This window comes from Pagrus pagrus, assembly GCF_965226575.1.
Source record: "Pagrus pagrus genome assembly, chromosome: 12".
Taxonomy (NCBI): Eukaryota; Metazoa; Chordata; class Actinopteri; order Spariformes; family Sparidae; genus Pagrus; species Pagrus pagrus.
Window position 1 is genome coordinate 20,144,016 of NC_140196.1, and position 16,347 is coordinate 20,160,362.

General features: G+C 40.2%; 2 protein-coding genes across 2 annotated transcripts in view; one reads left to right on the forward strand and one right to left on the reverse strand.

Moving 5' to 3' along the window:
- gk5 (glycerol kinase 5) overlaps positions 1–10,148 on the reverse strand; it is a 10,766-nt gene extending 618 nt beyond the window's left edge. Inside the window, exons 1-17 of the mRNA XM_084369206.1 lie at positions 10,059–10,148; positions 9,444–9,747; positions 9,207–9,300; positions 8,432–8,507; positions 8,171–8,264; positions 7,868–7,999; positions 7,202–7,277; positions 6,842–6,903; positions 6,682–6,755; positions 6,144–6,204; positions 5,666–5,792; positions 5,472–5,576; positions 5,178–5,272; positions 4,246–4,349; positions 4,092–4,151; positions 3,631–3,764; positions 1–1,068 (exon numbers count right to left, since the gene is read on the reverse strand). The exon at positions 1–1,068 is cut by the window's left edge and continues 618 nt beyond it. Of these exons, the coding sequence (XP_084225332.1) occupies positions 899–1,068; positions 3,631–3,764; positions 4,092–4,151; positions 4,246–4,349; positions 5,178–5,272; positions 5,472–5,576; positions 5,666–5,792; positions 6,144–6,204; positions 6,682–6,755; positions 6,842–6,903; positions 7,202–7,277; positions 7,868–7,999; positions 8,171–8,264; positions 8,432–8,507; positions 9,207–9,300; positions 9,444–9,569 (1,590 nt within the window). The 5' untranslated portion in view covers positions 9,570–9,747; positions 10,059–10,148 and the 3' untranslated portion in view covers positions 1–898. The remainder of the gene's footprint in view (positions 1,069–3,630; positions 3,765–4,091; positions 4,152–4,245; positions 4,350–5,177; positions 5,273–5,471; positions 5,577–5,665; positions 5,793–6,143; positions 6,205–6,681; positions 6,756–6,841; positions 6,904–7,201; positions 7,278–7,867; positions 8,000–8,170; positions 8,265–8,431; positions 8,508–9,206; positions 9,301–9,443; positions 9,748–10,058) is intronic.
- Positions 10,149–10,214: 66 nt separating this feature from the next.
- LOC311266695 (nucleolin-like) lies at positions 10,215–16,256 on the forward strand. The gene is made up of 16 exons (XM_084369196.1): positions 10,215–10,330; positions 10,862–10,937; positions 11,037–11,111; positions 11,188–11,325; positions 11,572–11,646; positions 11,725–11,838; positions 12,527–12,598; positions 12,688–12,811; positions 12,947–13,110; positions 13,198–13,327; positions 13,487–13,647; positions 13,771–13,900; positions 13,984–14,168; positions 14,275–14,401; positions 14,492–14,718; positions 15,881–16,256. The coding sequence occupies exons 1-16, from the start codon at positions 10,316–10,318 to the stop codon at positions 15,937–15,939; spliced, it is 1,872 nt and encodes a 623-aa protein (XP_084225322.1). The 5' UTR covers positions 10,215–10,315; the 3' UTR covers positions 15,940–16,256.
- Positions 16,257–16,347: the final 91 nt, after the last annotated feature.

Genomic DNA, 16,347 nt, shown 5'->3' on the forward strand with positions numbered 1-16,347 from the left:
AAAATGTATGACAGCTGTTATAATCTGCCACATGTACCCATAAAAATCCCTCTCACAGTCAACGTCGACAAAATATGGAGATGTGTGTTACTTACAGCAAAGAAGATCAATATTTCTGAAATACTAAGATCCAGTAGGATTCCCTTGTACATAGCAAAACATATAACATCAGTTTTTGTTCCAGTTACATTTAAACAATGAAATCATCACACTTGATAATTGTATTTATTTTGAAGATATGTGCTGTTTAAAGTGTATGAATGAATGGAGCTGCTACAGACATGTGTGACTGGATGTTTTCTCAGGGGGAGCTGGCAAGTTAAAGTACTGTTAGATCAAGAAGAAACAGCTACATTAAAAAGGAGAAGGCAAATACCAAACCGTGTTAATTGAATGTCTGACAATATTTGAAAAAGAGCTCTTTAAATATGGAGGTGTCATGAACAGAAGAGTCAGTGCTAGCTCCTTTTTTTGGCTCCTTATTAGCATGTGGCATGTGGTTGCTATGGCGAGTTCATAAATCGTAAAGCTGTAAAGGCAGTCATTAGCGCCCCCATGTGGGAAAATGTACAAATATTATGCCAGCTGGATAAAACACTGTCATATGATGAGGCGGTGGCTTGAGATCTGGAATTAATACAGGATCAACTTTATAAGACTACTGTGAAGGAATCAAATACAAAGTGTAGTAGCTTCTGTGTGTGAATAACAATTCAAGGATGTGCAGGTGGTGAAGGCAGCTGACGGTACTTCGTGCCGTTCAGTACCTTTACTGGACCTTTACCAACAGACATAGCTCATGGTTGCTACGTCCTAAAACAGTTATTTTGTTTAAAACAGAACCGTCTGCTTTCACATGTACTCAAAACTCTCCATCTTCCTGTGAGTGCATCCAGTGTCAAGGCTTGTACCAATTCATGGAGCGTCGGAGAGCTCTCTCCCAGCTCTGGAGGACAGGGATATATTCCCTATTTGGGCTACAGGCTCCTTCCTTGAGTGCTCCTCGGGGCAGGAACACCTTGTCGGTGCTCTGCAGCTTCTTCAGCTCTTCTCTGGTCCTCCAGAAACCTGCAGCGACAGGGAGAACCCTTTAAAAGTGGCCCATGTACAATACAGGTCCTATAAATGCAGACTAAAGCCCTATATGCACGGGACACGGCCCGGGTATTTGTAATAATTGCAGAGGTCGTCTGCGATCTTAATATCATGCGAATCTGCCATTTCATTTGTAAAGTAAAAATTCCACTGCAAATAACCGACCTCATTTCACCAAACACAGAAGTCACGTAATAATATTATTTGCACAAATATAGGTATCTCTGTGATTTGAGGTGATACACATTTCTTTTTAACATCTGCTCATGATTTGTTGAACATTAGTCAACAGCTGTGATGTGAGATCTGCGTTTAAAATGAGTGATGGCAGAGAAGGTTGGGAGCAACAAAAGGTTGCCATATTCAAGTACCGACACAAAGCATCCGTTACTTGATCTAAATGAGCTGCACGTGTATTCATGCATGTAACACACTAAGAAAGTTGGCAAAACAACTCTAAACTATATTAGTAATGGGCTGCTGAAGAACAGATGCTGCATGTCTGAAATGTTGATGTTACACAGAGCCTTGACCTAATTATATCCGGGGATCATGTCAGTAAATACAAGTTAAACAAAACAAGACTTTGCTTATCCTGTGAGAATGCATCGCACAACACACAGACGTGGGGGGCAGTGTCTAAATCACATGAGGTCTCCTGGTAATACTGCTCCAGTGCGAGTAGGACCTTTGTGCTCAAATACACCGATAAACAACGGCTGCCAGAAGTTGTATACCCCCCTAACACTATCAGACACTGGAAGAACATTAAGAACTAATGTTTCACATAATTATTCAGCCATCAGCACCACCTGCTTTTGGCCTGTAATAAAATAACACAGACAAATCCATCTCCAGTGTTTGATTTAATTTAGCACTGACTAATGTATAATAATCTAATTACATAATGTGAATAATTACATGGAAAGCTGGTTACATAAGAAAGAGCAAGCATTTCATTTCGCTTCTTCTGCCAGTACCAAGAATAAAAATAGGACTTTTGATCAGAACCTTTTCAAATGCAACGCAATGTCACGACTGAGTGTTGTAATATTTTTAGAGAAAAACAAAGAGCCACAGTGAAAGTGAAGAGTAACGTTGAAGTGTCTAACTGCTCGACACAGCTGCTTTTCATTTCATCTCCACATTGCAACGTTTGAGCTGAGCAGTCTCTTTAAGAAACAAAGCTTCGGCTCTGATTTTATTATCCCTCCTGCCCCAAAAATATAGTATTAGTATGAACTCACTTATCAACAGGCGTGGGCCCTATACCGTTTTTATCACCGTCACTGGTGTCATGTTGTGCTACAGCATGGATTTCGCAATACTATCATTATATCATAGCATATAAAAATAGTGTGCTGATAACAAGCAGTCACAGGGCTAAACTTGTACTCATAGAACTAAAGTTATATCCAGTTACTACTGTTTTTTTTCACCAAATCCGACTTTGGTGACACAAACATGAGGAAGGTAGAAACAAAACACTGCGACCTCTCGGTTGATGTCTCCAAGAACAAACAAAAACTGCCACATCTATGGAAATGTCCCCACAACAACTGGAAAACTAACAAAATTGGAACCTGTAGGTTTTGTCATTTTCCGTCTATTGTAGCACACTGGAGCAAAGTCGAGTATTTAGTATTTAGGAACAATCAAGAGAAACTGTGTGAACATTAAGCTTGTTTACAGCTGATGTGGGAGCTGTGGGAAACCGTTTCTCCCGTTGTTCTTTGTACATCTTTATACTGCAAAATAAGCTCAGCTGGCTCTGTTGTTAATGTTACATGAAAGCTCCTGCTGCTCCGTGAACCTCGCCAGCATGTGTGTTTGTTGCCACTACATTTAAATCTACTTGATAGACAAGCCCTGTGATACACCATGATGACATGATATTGTACTTCCAGAAATATACAGTACTTTGGGTTTTCTACGAATAAATGCTTTTGAGATGATTGATTGAGGGAATGATACCTAATTTTTATTGCTATTTGAAGCCAATAAACACATGTTTTGTTTTTAAATCTTTTTTTGTTTCTTAACACATGAAGACCTATAGACCTGAAGGCATTCTTACACAGCACCTCCTAAAACCTAAGGGTTTTCTGAAAAACTTGACAGATTTGTCAACATTCTCTACAACCTTTTTTTTCTCAGCCTCTGGAGCAGATAGAAACTTGAAATAAGAGCTAAAGACTTAGGCTTTAATTGGAATTGATGGATTTGCTCTAATGTTCATTAACGAATCAATCTCTTTAAAGTGACATCATCCAAAACACACTCACATCATCAGGCATCAGGCTCTAAAGGGAGAAACACGCAAACGTTGAATCTGGTCTTAATGGTTTAATATACTTATGTTTCCTTGTATATCCGTTATTTTTTCCATAACGTGATATAATACCATCAACGCATACAAAAAGAATTACTGTGATCTAAGTTTTAGTTCATACAGCTCAGCCCTGTTTTCCAAAACAAAGACAAAAGTTTCAAACCATAATTATAATAATGTACATGTTGTGTGTGTCTGCATACCAGCTCCGAGTCCAGCGACAAAAGCAGCCCCTAAACACGACATTTCAAGGTGTTGGGGTCTGGCCACTTTTCTACCAAACAGGTCTGCAGTCAGCTGCATGACGAAGTCGTTGGATGAAACACCGCCATCCACCCTGAGACAGAAGGAAAGAGCACTCAATTACACCGCAACTCACTTTACCGTAACAATATAGGAGAAACACACACCCATAATGCATTGCCAATAAATCCTGAACTGCATTAGTAGAGGCAGGGTACACAGGAGTCCACTCTGTTACACCCAGTCTGCTGGCTAAAATCCAAGTCCTATATTCAGATATTGCACTGTGAGCTAGAAAGTCAAAGCCAAGAGTTAAATGTCTGCAGTATGTTTAGCCTTTTTCACGCATGCAGCAAACTTAGGCAAACTTAGATGATTACACTCAGACACTGATTCACTTAGTGGATGAGATAAACTGTACCTGATCTTTGTGATGGGGATGCGTGTTTCTCTCAGCATTGTCTCATAAAGCTGATTGTTCCTGCAAATAAGAAGAGGGGTACAAGGAGACAATATCAGTTAGCATGAATAAGAATGAATGGTGAAGAAGTTTAAACCTCTTTAAAATGACTCACCTGAAGGCGACAGACTCCAGAATGGCTCGGACCAGGTGACTCTTAGTGGTGGACGGTTTGAGGCCCATGAGGGAGGCGCAAGCTTTGGGATCATTCAGAGGAGCCTTTGGATAATTGAAGTGAACACACAACATGTCAATATGTGATAAACAGACCTGATAAAAAAAATTTATGAAATGGTCCTTATGTCATTTGCATTAAATGAAACTCGAAGATTGCAGCTATACTCCCATGGTTAATGTATATATGTAGCTCCCGATTATAAAACCATTAGAGAACTGATTTTGTCATCATATCGTTGCATATAAACTAAAATCATAGGACACACACTTACAAAAGCCAGTTCACAATGGAGGGCAGAGAAAAAAGAGACATAACCATGTTACAAACACATACACACACAAAAAAAAACAACAACAGAAAATTAAATCAATGCCTGTAGTGGTTGACAATCCAACTGTAATACACGTGAACAAAATACACCAGTCAGCCACAATAATAAAACCACCAACAGGTCCAGTGAATAACACTGATCATCTACTTTTACGATGCTGTGTTCTGCTGGGAAACTTTGGGATTCATGTGGATGCCACTTGGCATCTGATCTACGGTGGGGCCTCCATGGATCAGACTTGTTCCCGGATGTCCCATGGATACTTGATTGGATTGGAATCTGGGGAATTCGGAGGCCAGGTCAACGCCTTGAGCTCATGAGGGGGTATACTTGGTCTGCAATGGTGTTGGGTGGTTTGTGTGTGTCAAGTGTCCACATGAGTACCAGGACCCAAGGTTTCCCAGCAGAACATTGCAATGTAACAAGAAGATTAATGTTATTCATTTCACCTGTCAGTGGTTTTAATGTTTTGGCTGATTCTGTGTATGTAAAAGCAAATGCATGATTTGACACAGATACACTGACATGCGCTTTGTACCTGCAGGCCACTGAAGGAGGGGACGAAACACACTCCGTCTGAGTCGCTGACACTATATGCCATGGCACTGGTATCTTTGACATCGGAGAAGAGTTCTGCAGCAACACACACACACACACACAGGTTTCACACACAACCTCGGGGACATATTTAGTGTAAAGAAGATCATTTTTTAAACATGGATCACTTTAAATGATTCCGGCTGATCACCTTGCTATAAAACCTGTCAACTATCTGCCAAAATTCCCTGCAAATAACAAAAAAATAATGAATTGTACACCTCTCAACACTCACCCAGCTCCTTTGCCCATTTGATGGCAGTGCCTGTGTCTGCAGCGTTGCCCTCGGCCAGATAAACCACCTCTGAGCCGATCTTCCAGCCCACCACAGGATACAAACCTACAAGAGGACAAACACCCAGACTCATAATGTGCCCGTACGCACACATCTGGATAGGATCATCTTAATGTGTGTGTAGGTCTCTTTACCTGCTACGGACGTATGTGGTTTGCTCCCGGTGTTGATGTTCATGAAGGTGCCTGTTCCCATGGTGATCTTGACATCACCAACGTCAAAGCAGCACTCTCCAAACATGGCTGCCTGCTGGTCCGCCATCTATAGCAGCGGGACAGAGGAAGACATTCATATGTTGTGAAAACAAAAACTCTGAACAGGTTTGGTCTCATCTGTGCAACAAGGGACAATCCAAGTCTGACTAAGAGGAAGACGCTGGGTCACTCAAAGCATTAATACCTCATCATACTTTTACACTCTCTACTCTTGAAGACGAGCCACGTGTTCCTTGCCGCCGATTACCTAAATAACCCCACTTAACTTTCTTTTTACAACATAATTGCAGTGATCAACTTGGACACGCTGGCATGAAGAGAATCAGAGAGTTGTAATGAAGGTTTTGATCCTAGTCACACAGATAACACAGTGCGTGAACCCACCCTGACCACTCACCACTGACATGATGGGAATGGGCACCCCGAAGATGGACAGGTCTGTGGAACCAAAGTCATGGCTGGTGGGTCATGTGGGTGAAACCAGAGACAATGCATCATCACACACTCTTCTTCAGTTCCCTAATGTACAACAGCAGGTCATTGAAGACTGGGTATGAGGGACTATTTTCTTTATCACCGTAAATGAGTGTGCATCTTGCTTGTGACGGGGCCAGATGTTAACATTGAATGTTTTTATACTGGACAGCAACCCGCCAATTTGGCTGTCCTCTTTTTGCAGCTAGGTCCGCGAATTTAGACAGACTGCGGTATACTGGGGGTCTGTTTTGGTCTGTTTGGAGTAAATGGGTCATGATTTCTGTAAAGAGACACTTCGGTTTGGTTTTTGAAAATGTAAAGACTGTCATCTAGTTCCAGTATATTCACGAGGGCAGACATCTCTATGGCAGATTATTTCAAAACTTGGCAACAAAACAATCTAGATGGATAAACAGAACTGTTCCTTTGTTGGAATTTGAAGGAAATGGTTGACTCACCCGGTGTTTTCTACTTTGGGGAAAATGGAGAGAGGCAGAGAGACCAGCGAGCAGAGAAACCCACTCCAGCACATCTGTGATAAAGTCACATAACAGTGATATGAAAGAACAAAACCTCACACCACAGAAACAGCGAATACACACAATACATACACCACACCTGATAGGAGTCGAAAATTCCTGTTGCACTGGCGTTTGAGTAGTCTGTAGCGTGGACTCGTCCTAGAAACAGATACAGTGGAGAACTTGAATGATTTAAAAAATCTCCAAAAGGCAAAAAACCTGTTTGAGCTGCTGCTCATTTTTCTCAACTCCCCCTCTCTCAAAGGAGTTAGCACAAACACTTCTGAGGAATTTCAGCCAATCTATGATGCAATAGATTTGGGAATAAAAAGCATTCTGTCTGGGTCTTAAAATCCTGTTTGACACTGTATGAAATGAAATATTACTGAACACTTTTCAAAGGGAAGTGTGGTCATTGGGAGAGGGCATTCAAACGAGCTCCACATGCTACACGCACCTTTTGTGAGTTTGAACAGGAGCCAGGTGTCTATTGTTCCAAAGCAGCAGTTTCCCTCAGCTGCTGCTTGACGAACCTGGAACAAAGAAAGAAATATGATGAGGCTGAAAGGAGAAGTGAGGGCTGTGCTAATAATACAGCCTCTCCCAGTTTGCTTTTGTTTTCCATTTTATTATTAACCCTTTAAAACCTGCAGCCTGGGAGGTTATACTCCACTGTGACAGGAAGTTTGTTTTGAAAATGCCCACAATAACTGAAAAGATATTAAAATATATTTACAATCAATGAATTGAACATTCTCGGGTTCCAGCTTCTCAAATGTGAGGGTCTGCTGCTTTCTCTCTCATCATAATGAATACAGATTGAAGAGTTATGGGATTTGGACCATTGCTTTTGCACAACAATTTGAAGATGTCGAACTGTCAAACTTGTCAATATTTCAAGTGTTTCTGATTAAGAAGAAATTTTAATAAGCTTTCATAAAGATATTTGATTTGTGTTTAATTACAATTATTTCATTGAATAGTAATATACATTTAATTAATTGTCATGCTTTCTGAACAGGTTAGATAAATTGGCCAATAATATTGTTATTAGACAGGTACTAATACATTGTTTTTTCTATGTATAAAGACTGTATATTGCAGATAACACATACACACACACCTGCGGGTAGTGTCTTAGAGTCCAGGCGAGGCGAAAGGTGACATGCTGAGTGGAGAAGACGATAAGACTTGCTGCAAGCGACCGCTTCTGTCTGGTCAGGAAGTAGACCAGCTTCATCGCACCATGGATTGACTGAGGTTGTTAAAACAATCAAAGCCATATTGTATGAAGAGTCATTATGGTTTCCCGCTGTCAAATCACATTTTTACCAAGGCCACATTCAAGTAAACAAGTTCTAGTACTTTAGCTTTCCTAACTTCCAACTTAACATGAAAGGTGGAGATGCAGAGCACAAAGACTCACTTTCATGGTGCAGGATCTGTTCCAGGACTTCACGAGCTCTGCAGCCCTCTGATCCTGCCAGCTGATGAAGTTATGGAAAGGAACCCCAGTTTTCCTGTCAAAGTGAACAACAGGGAGTGAAATGACCCTAAGATGGAAAAGAACTAGACGAAGGCTGGTAAAACAGGTGTGCCACAGTGGTTCTCTTTAAGTTTTCCTTCAAGTCATATGGACTTTAATTGAAATAATTGACTATAATTTGATTAATTGATTTCATTTTACCTGTCCCATGTTGTGAAGGTGGCTCGTTGAGTGGAGATGCCGAGAGCCTCTATCTGACGCATTTGCACTCCTGCATCTATATTGTGTGCAAAGCAGCACAGGTGTTCACATTAAAGCAGGGTTGTAACGGTATGAGATTTTCCAGTATGATAAGAATCGCAGAAAATATCACAGTTTTATGGTTTCACAGTATCACACAATTATTATAAATATTATAATGTATAATGACCCTTAAAGGAAAGGAGACAGAAGGGTTTAATTATAATGACTATTTTACAAAATATTATGTCCATTATGTGAAATACGGCAGATTAGCAAATGAACGCAGTATAATAACTATCAATTTTCATACCATGGTATACCTTGAAACTGGTATATCGCTGCAACCGTATAATTAAGGGGTTATGGTTGGAAACAGGAGGCGAGTTGTGAAACTGGGACTCACACATAGAGATTATGTGTGAGTCCCAAAAGTTCTAGGTGAATCAATGTCTTCATACGTTTATTTAGAAAGCCACGACAGAGTTCAAGGGTTCAAACTCTCAATGGTGAAATAACCACTTCAGCCTAGCTAGCTATTCACATTTTCACAACAAGGTTTTTTAAAAAAACAGTTTCATTAGCCTTCTGCATGCTGTATGTGTAAAACAGATCAAACTGGAAATTCTGGGTTATAGGGTGTGACAATGAACATATTAAATGAATCACATCCGCGATCCACAACACTTAATATGCTTGTAGCTAGATGCCTCAAGAGGAACTGATGCACCTGTACCTTGCACAGCTCCGATGACCACAGTGATAAACCCTCTCCATATTTCCTCTGGGTCCATCTCCACATGTCCCACCTCTGGATACAAGGGGACAACCTGGAGAAATGGGACAGGAATAAGAAATATAAAAGATCAGCCTCTGGATAATATAGTATGCTTGTGTATGTTTTCCACATATAAGTGATGAAAGTAGGTGATGTAAAATTTATCCAAAAGCACAGTGAGAAGGTGATGAATACCTCGGTGGTGCATGACCCTCGGATTTGTGCTTCCTTGTCATAGACGTGACATCTGATTGAAGTCGTCCCGACGTCCACCGCCAAAACGAAACTTTCCTTCTTGAAACCGTTCCTCTGAGTCCCCATTGTAGAAAAGCTTATCCCGATGCTCCTCAGATCAGTCCCACGTCCTCCATGATCAGCTCATAATGGTCTTGTTTACAGCCAGGGTGGGTGGTGTGACCCGATAATACCTTATCTGCCCCGGGTGAGCTGCTACGTTGAAGCTCGACCTTCGGACCGTGGTTTCTTCGAAGTTCAGTACCTGTTACAGTCAACACGTTGCTACAGTTAAGTCCTCAAGCCGACCAAAAAAACACAGTGTGTGAAAAACACAACGAGGTTCAGTTGAAGTAAAGAGCAGCTACATTCAAAGTGAGTTTCCATGCTCTTGAGTATGGTGGAGAGCTCCAGTGCATTGCTGAAGTGGGAGTTCACCAACTCAAGAGTTAAGTTAAGCTAATTGGCTACTTGGCTAGCTGTCAGGAATTTCAATTTGAGCGCTTACTAGCTTCGAAAAACACTTCCACATACTTTCACCCCTCGAGATTTTGTTCACTGTTACCCAATAATTACCCAGAATTTGCTCATAGCAGTGCAGTCCGGATACTAGTCACAGGTCTATGTGGATGACGTTTAACCAGAGTTGCTTTTGTTGAATCGCATATAGCTTTTTAAAAAAAAAAACCCGTCGGCACCCGTAGTACAGCACGCACATGCGCAGTGCGTTCTGTAGAACAGTCGCATGTGGATGTTTTTAGCTCGACACACGTGTATTTCTCGGCTCGGACTGTGTGTGCCAGCCTGTGATTGTGTGATATTATAGCAGAAATATGGCAAAGACAGAAGTAAGAATGACGTTACATTACATTTGTATTTACAAGGCTTCAGTGTGCATAAAGTAGATTGTTTAAGCTAACAGGTGTTTGGACTTAGCTTAAAACTAACTAACGTTAGCTGTTAGCTAACAGTTGATGGTAGTCACATTTCTAACTACAAACCCTGTTTTCACTGGTTAATTTGCAACTGGACAACGCGTCAGTTTGTCATTGTAGTAATGTTATTACATTTAACTCTGAAGTAGGGCTGGATTAGATATCGACTAATCGATTAGCTGTTTCATAGACATTAATGACATTTGTTAAGGTAGAATAAATCAAAACGTAAGAATTTGCTGCTTTTATTTTCTAAGTATATTTTTCATATTTTGTTCGTTTGTACACAAGTGATTTGAAGACATCACCTTTGGGCTCTAGTGTGGTTATGGGATTATTCCACCGCTTTATTTGTTTGATAATGTTAATGATACATCCATCTTAAAAATAACTGACAAATTAATCAAGATTGAGGTCATAATGTGATAAATGTGTGTATTTCAGGAGACAAAACAAAGAAAAAGACAAAGCAGAGTTGTCAACAAGGAAGCTGCAGATGGAGAGGACAACAGTAACCCTGGTAAGTCCTTTCCTTGAAATGACAAAGTATACAATTAATATGACTGTTTGGACTTAATGTTGAAGTGACATTAAATCATTTAATTAATTGTCGTTTCAGATGGACAGACTGTCCCATCAAGTGAACAGATAGTCGGCAAAGAGGAGAGCACAGATATGAAACAGGATGAACAAGGTACTGCTGCAACCACATCACACATGATGTCGAAATGAATTTCTGAGCTGTGCCAGTAACGAATTTGCATCTTTAGATCCTCAGAAGGACGCAGTCATTGAAGTCAAAGGAGGTGCGTCTAATGTGACTGTGTCCTGGGATGAGAAGAATGGGGAAGGAGCAGTGGATGACTCAGAAAAGACAACTGATGCAAGTGGTCAGATGACAGACAGCGGTAAACATGTTTACACAAATCTATTATTACTATTGCATCACATTTTTTCAGAAACGGAAGATTACTTCTATTACGCAGATGTTGTTAGTCATTGTTTAAATCTGGATGTTGAAATCATCGTTTGGTTTTAAAGTGATACTCCACCCAGAAAGCTATCTCAAGTTTGAAACACCGGCTTTACACTTGAATGGAAGATGCAAAACATTTTTTACTGTCTTTAAATCAAATCATGACTATTTTTACAAGGTGAACACACTCAGATCAGCTCGTCAGCTGATGCAGTCAGTACCACAGAGGACACAGAGACGCAGGAATCTGAAGGTACTGCAAATATGACACCATAAAATTAGTCATAATGTGAAATTCTGAGCAGTGCCAGTGACATGACTTCCTCTTTAGACTGTCAGATGGACATCACTGTTGGAGAAAGAGAAAGTGCAGTCGCTGTAACCTGGGAGGAGAAGAATGAGGAAGGAGAGCGTGATAAACAGATGATTGTTAAGGAGACCAAAGGTAAGATTGTCTCCGAGAGTTAATAATAGAGTTGTCAAATATAAAGCTGTCTTTTTGTCTTGATTTGCTTTCTTACTGTCTCACTTTAAAAATAGTTTTTCACAGCAGTCTCTTCCCAAATGATGTGTAATGTGGATGAGTCTCCTGTTAGTGGCGCTATAGCAATATACTTAAAATTTTAAACTTAACATTTAGACTAAACTCAGCGGTATATGCTGTGGCCTTAAATGTTTTACCAAAGTGTACTCACAGATGAGTCTTTCATACGATGCAGCTGCTGGAAACCTTGAAGTCTTTCAGTCAGATTATTACCAAAAGAAAAACACTGTTAAACAAGTAAAAGCCTCACACTCGTCTATAACTTGTTGAAGCCTTGACTTAACTTTGCGTAGATAATCTTTAGACATAGACAAAATATTTTATTTTTTAATATCTAAGGCAGTCTTCAGTTGATCTCAGTGAAATTGCTGTAATTTACAACATTAATAAAAGTGCTAGATGACTTGTGATCTCTTGAATCTTATTCTTAAAAGTGAATTTACGATATAAGTGTCTTAATGGCAGATGTGAAGGATCTAACACTCTGATGAGAGACCAGAAATCACACATACTGATGTACTACTACATACTTTAATCTTATTTAGTCATGACGTTGTACCAAATAACCAACATGTTCTGTTGGTTGCAGTAAAAGGGAAACGGAAGGTGGACCCTGCCGTCGAGACTTCTCCATCGAAGAAGACGAAGCTCATCAATGATGGTAAGAGCTCAAATAAGACAGACTGCTAATTGCTTTGTGCTTTAACGCGCTTAACGGTCTCACACTTAACCATTTTATTTTTTTTGCAGGTTTCTGTCTTTTTGTTGGCAACCTGAACACCGCTAAAAAATTTGAAGAAGTCAAGGATTCGTTAGCGAATTTCTTCATGACACAGAGTGTCCTGGTTCAAGACATCAGATTAGACCGGTCCAGGTGAGTACGCTGCTTAACATTAGATTAAATCATCAGGTCCATTTGGGGTGATTTGTCTCATCCACTGAGGCAGAATATTGCTGCTCATTTAAATACTAAATTAACTTAAAAGTATTGTTGTACTGTTTTTTTAAGAAAACATGCGCATGTAGATTTGGCCTCAGAGATGGACTTGACCAAAGCTTTGACGTTAAACGGGGTGATGGTACTCGATAAGCCGATGAAGATCGACAAAGCAAAGGTCAAGGATGAGGAAAAGGAAAAGGTGAAAGTGAAAGTGTCACCTGCGGACAAAAAAGGTAACTCGACTGGATTTAATAATTCTATTACACATGAATTTCAATTTAAAGTTGCCCACTTTGACTTGAAGACTGTCCCATTTTCAGCGTCCAGAGATGCCAAATGTCTGTTTTTGAAGAACATCCCATGCGAAGCAACAAGAGAAGACATTATGAAAATCTTCCGCAAAGCCGTCAATGTGAGGTTTCCTGGTGGAGCTGAAGGCCCAACCAAAGGGTGAGAGTATTAAATACCTTCCTCTGTATACTGATGTGCAGAACATGCGTTATTGATTATATTTAATAAAGCAGTGGTGAGAAAATAAAATGTGTATTTAATATAATAATTACAGATATTTGTAATTTGTACTTAAATAATTTCTTCATTTTTCAACAGTATTGCCTTTGTGGAGCTAAAAAACAAGGCCATTGCTAAGAAGCTACTGCAGAAAAAACGAGTTTTCAAGATGCAAGACAAGGTTTTGATTGTGGACTCTGTGGGAGAAGCAAAAAAGCCTCAAGCCGCCACAGATAAAGATGACAACAAAACCACGAAAGGTAAATCACTGTTGATACTCAAGCTAATAAAATGTTTTTTTAAAATATTTTTTGATCATGCAGTTAAATCTGAACTTAGCAAATGTCCCTTTATTGATGAAAGCTCTTTCTTCTTCCTCACAGCTGCAGCTCCTCCAAATAACACATTATTTTTAAGCAATTTGTCTTTCAATGTGAATGAAAAGAAACTCAAGAGCGTCTTTCGGAAAGCCGTTCAGATCACCGTACCTAAAAGCAAAGGCAAAGCAAGAGGGTAAGTACATAAACACTAGCCTTTCTTTCACCCAATGCAGAAGTATTTGAATACTCTGAGGCAACTTCTGTAATCCTCTGCAGATTTGCGTTTGTGGAGTTTGCGACTGTGGCAGCTGCTGAAGAGGCCTTACAGTCCACCCAAAACATGAAGATCTTGGAAAGGGAGGTCAAAGCAAAATTCTACGACATGCAAGAGAAGTCGGAGAAGGCGAAAGAGAAGTCGGAGAAGGCGAAAGAGAAGTCGGAGAAGTCGGAGGAGGTGAAAGGTGTGTGTGGGATTAGGAACATCAATACTCAAGTGTTAGTTAAGTCATTTTGAGCCATGATGAGTCATGAAAATGGTGATACCACCGTTGTTTTTTCCCCCCTTAGTCCTGCAAACCACTCTGGTCGTGATGGGCCTCGCTGAGAAAACGTCTGCAGAGACTCTGAAAAGTGCTTTTGAAGGGGCAGTCAGTGCTAGAGTCATCCTAGATAAAGAGACAGGAGCTTCAAAAAAGTGAGTAGCATAAAGTTATCTTTTTGTTTTTTAAAAATTATTCTCAAATTCTGCTTTACACTCACTTAATTTACATGACATTTTTCTCAGGTATGGTTTTGTGGACTTTGAGAGTGAAGAAAACTGCAAAGCTGTCAAAAAAGCCATGGAGGACTGTGAGATAGACGGCAGCAAAGTGACTGTCGCTTACGCAAACCCCAAGGGAGCAAAAGGCCGCCAGGGTGCCAAGGGAGGCCGGGCGGGGCGTCCGCCTGCAGGTCAGAGGGCCGCTGCCCGAGGTGGGCGCAAAGACAAAGGTGGAAAAGGCAACAGAGGAGGTAACAGAGAGTTAAAATATCAGGTTTTTTCAGGAGAGCTCGACAGAGAGTGAGGTCTTATTTCAAGCCACACTAATCAATATTTCTTATCTTAACAATGGATCAGTGTCAGAACCCATCTCCTATTATCTGACTATAATTAATCCTACCAGGGGGAATGGCTCAGGTTTCAGGGCTTCATGGCGTAAGCAGCAGATGTACGGATAATAAATATCCAGGCCAAGATTTCCTCTTCCATGTGCCGGTCATCGCTCACAGTCCCATTAGAAACTTGAGATCGGAGTTGAGAGATGTTTATCGAAAAAAACAAAAACAAAAGCTAATCAAGAGCTAAATCGTTATCACGCGATAGATGATGGGCTCTGAGATTGAATTTCGGTGAAAGCGCTCTTATAACTTTCCACACGCACTGCTTATTTGAAATGCAACCAAAGCTCGCTTAAACGGGATTGGTCAGTACTACTTGGACTACAATGGACTAGAAAAAGAAACCAGAACACTTTTAAAAGTAAAATCTTTCACCTCATTTTTTATTCTTATTATTTTACCCGCAACTTTCCTGCATTGGTTTATTGGTTTAATCTCACTGTTCTCAAGCTCGTTTAGCTGAAGCAGGCATCTGCTCTGATAAACCCACTTTCTGCTTCTTTCCCAGAGCCGAACAGAGAGGCACACAGTCACAGTTAGCGATTAGCTGGGTCGAGTATTTAGCATTTAAAGTGGCAGATATTTCCCTCAGGGGCTGGTGAACACAAACATGACTCCAAATGAATGCTACTGTTGCTCCTTGTCTGCTGGATGTTTTTATATGTATATGTTTGTATATGTTTTATAAGTTGTTTGCTAGCACGTTAGCCCCAACTCTATATTGTGATAATATGTGTTTACAGCTCTTGATGAGCATCCTAAAACAAACAATCAGTGAATCACAGCTTTATAAATACGTAGCACCATCTTCTTTAGAAGTTAATTTAGAAAATGTTTTTCAGCGTCCTTGTGCAAGAAGTTGGTGGCAGCTGCTGAAATGCAGGGAGAAATGTGTCTGTCATAAGGGGGCTGGGTTAATGTTGGTTTTCTTAAAAATAAATATTATTTATACTTGGCTAGACTTCCAGAAATAGCAATGTACTGTCCTGATTTTTCAAAACTTTCTTTCTTCCAGGTAAAGGACATGGAGCTGGCAAACGGAAAGCCGTTAAAAAAGGGGGAAACAAAGGTTAAATAACTTTCCTGGGAAAAGTTATAAAGATTTTTTAAATTTTCTTTTTACCCATCAGTGTGTATGAGCTGAAGACTCTTCGGAGTCTGGTTGAATGTACTGACACGTGTGTACACTATATTCAAAGTCCTGCCTGATTGTAGGAATTTTTACACCTCGTAATTTCAGCTGATATATTTTTCACTTTAAACCATTGATATGAAATCATATTAAAGAACCCTGACCGTCTCACGTGATGATTTTGCTGTGTGAAAGGCTGATCCAGACTTCATCCATGTGTGATTTTCTAATGTGAAGATAAATGTATTTTAAAACCAAACCAGCTGTTGTTGTTGAGTTTTCTTTAAACCAAAGGTTGACCCAGGACCTGCTCACATCTCATTTCCTCTCTGCCACTGACCTGAAGTAGC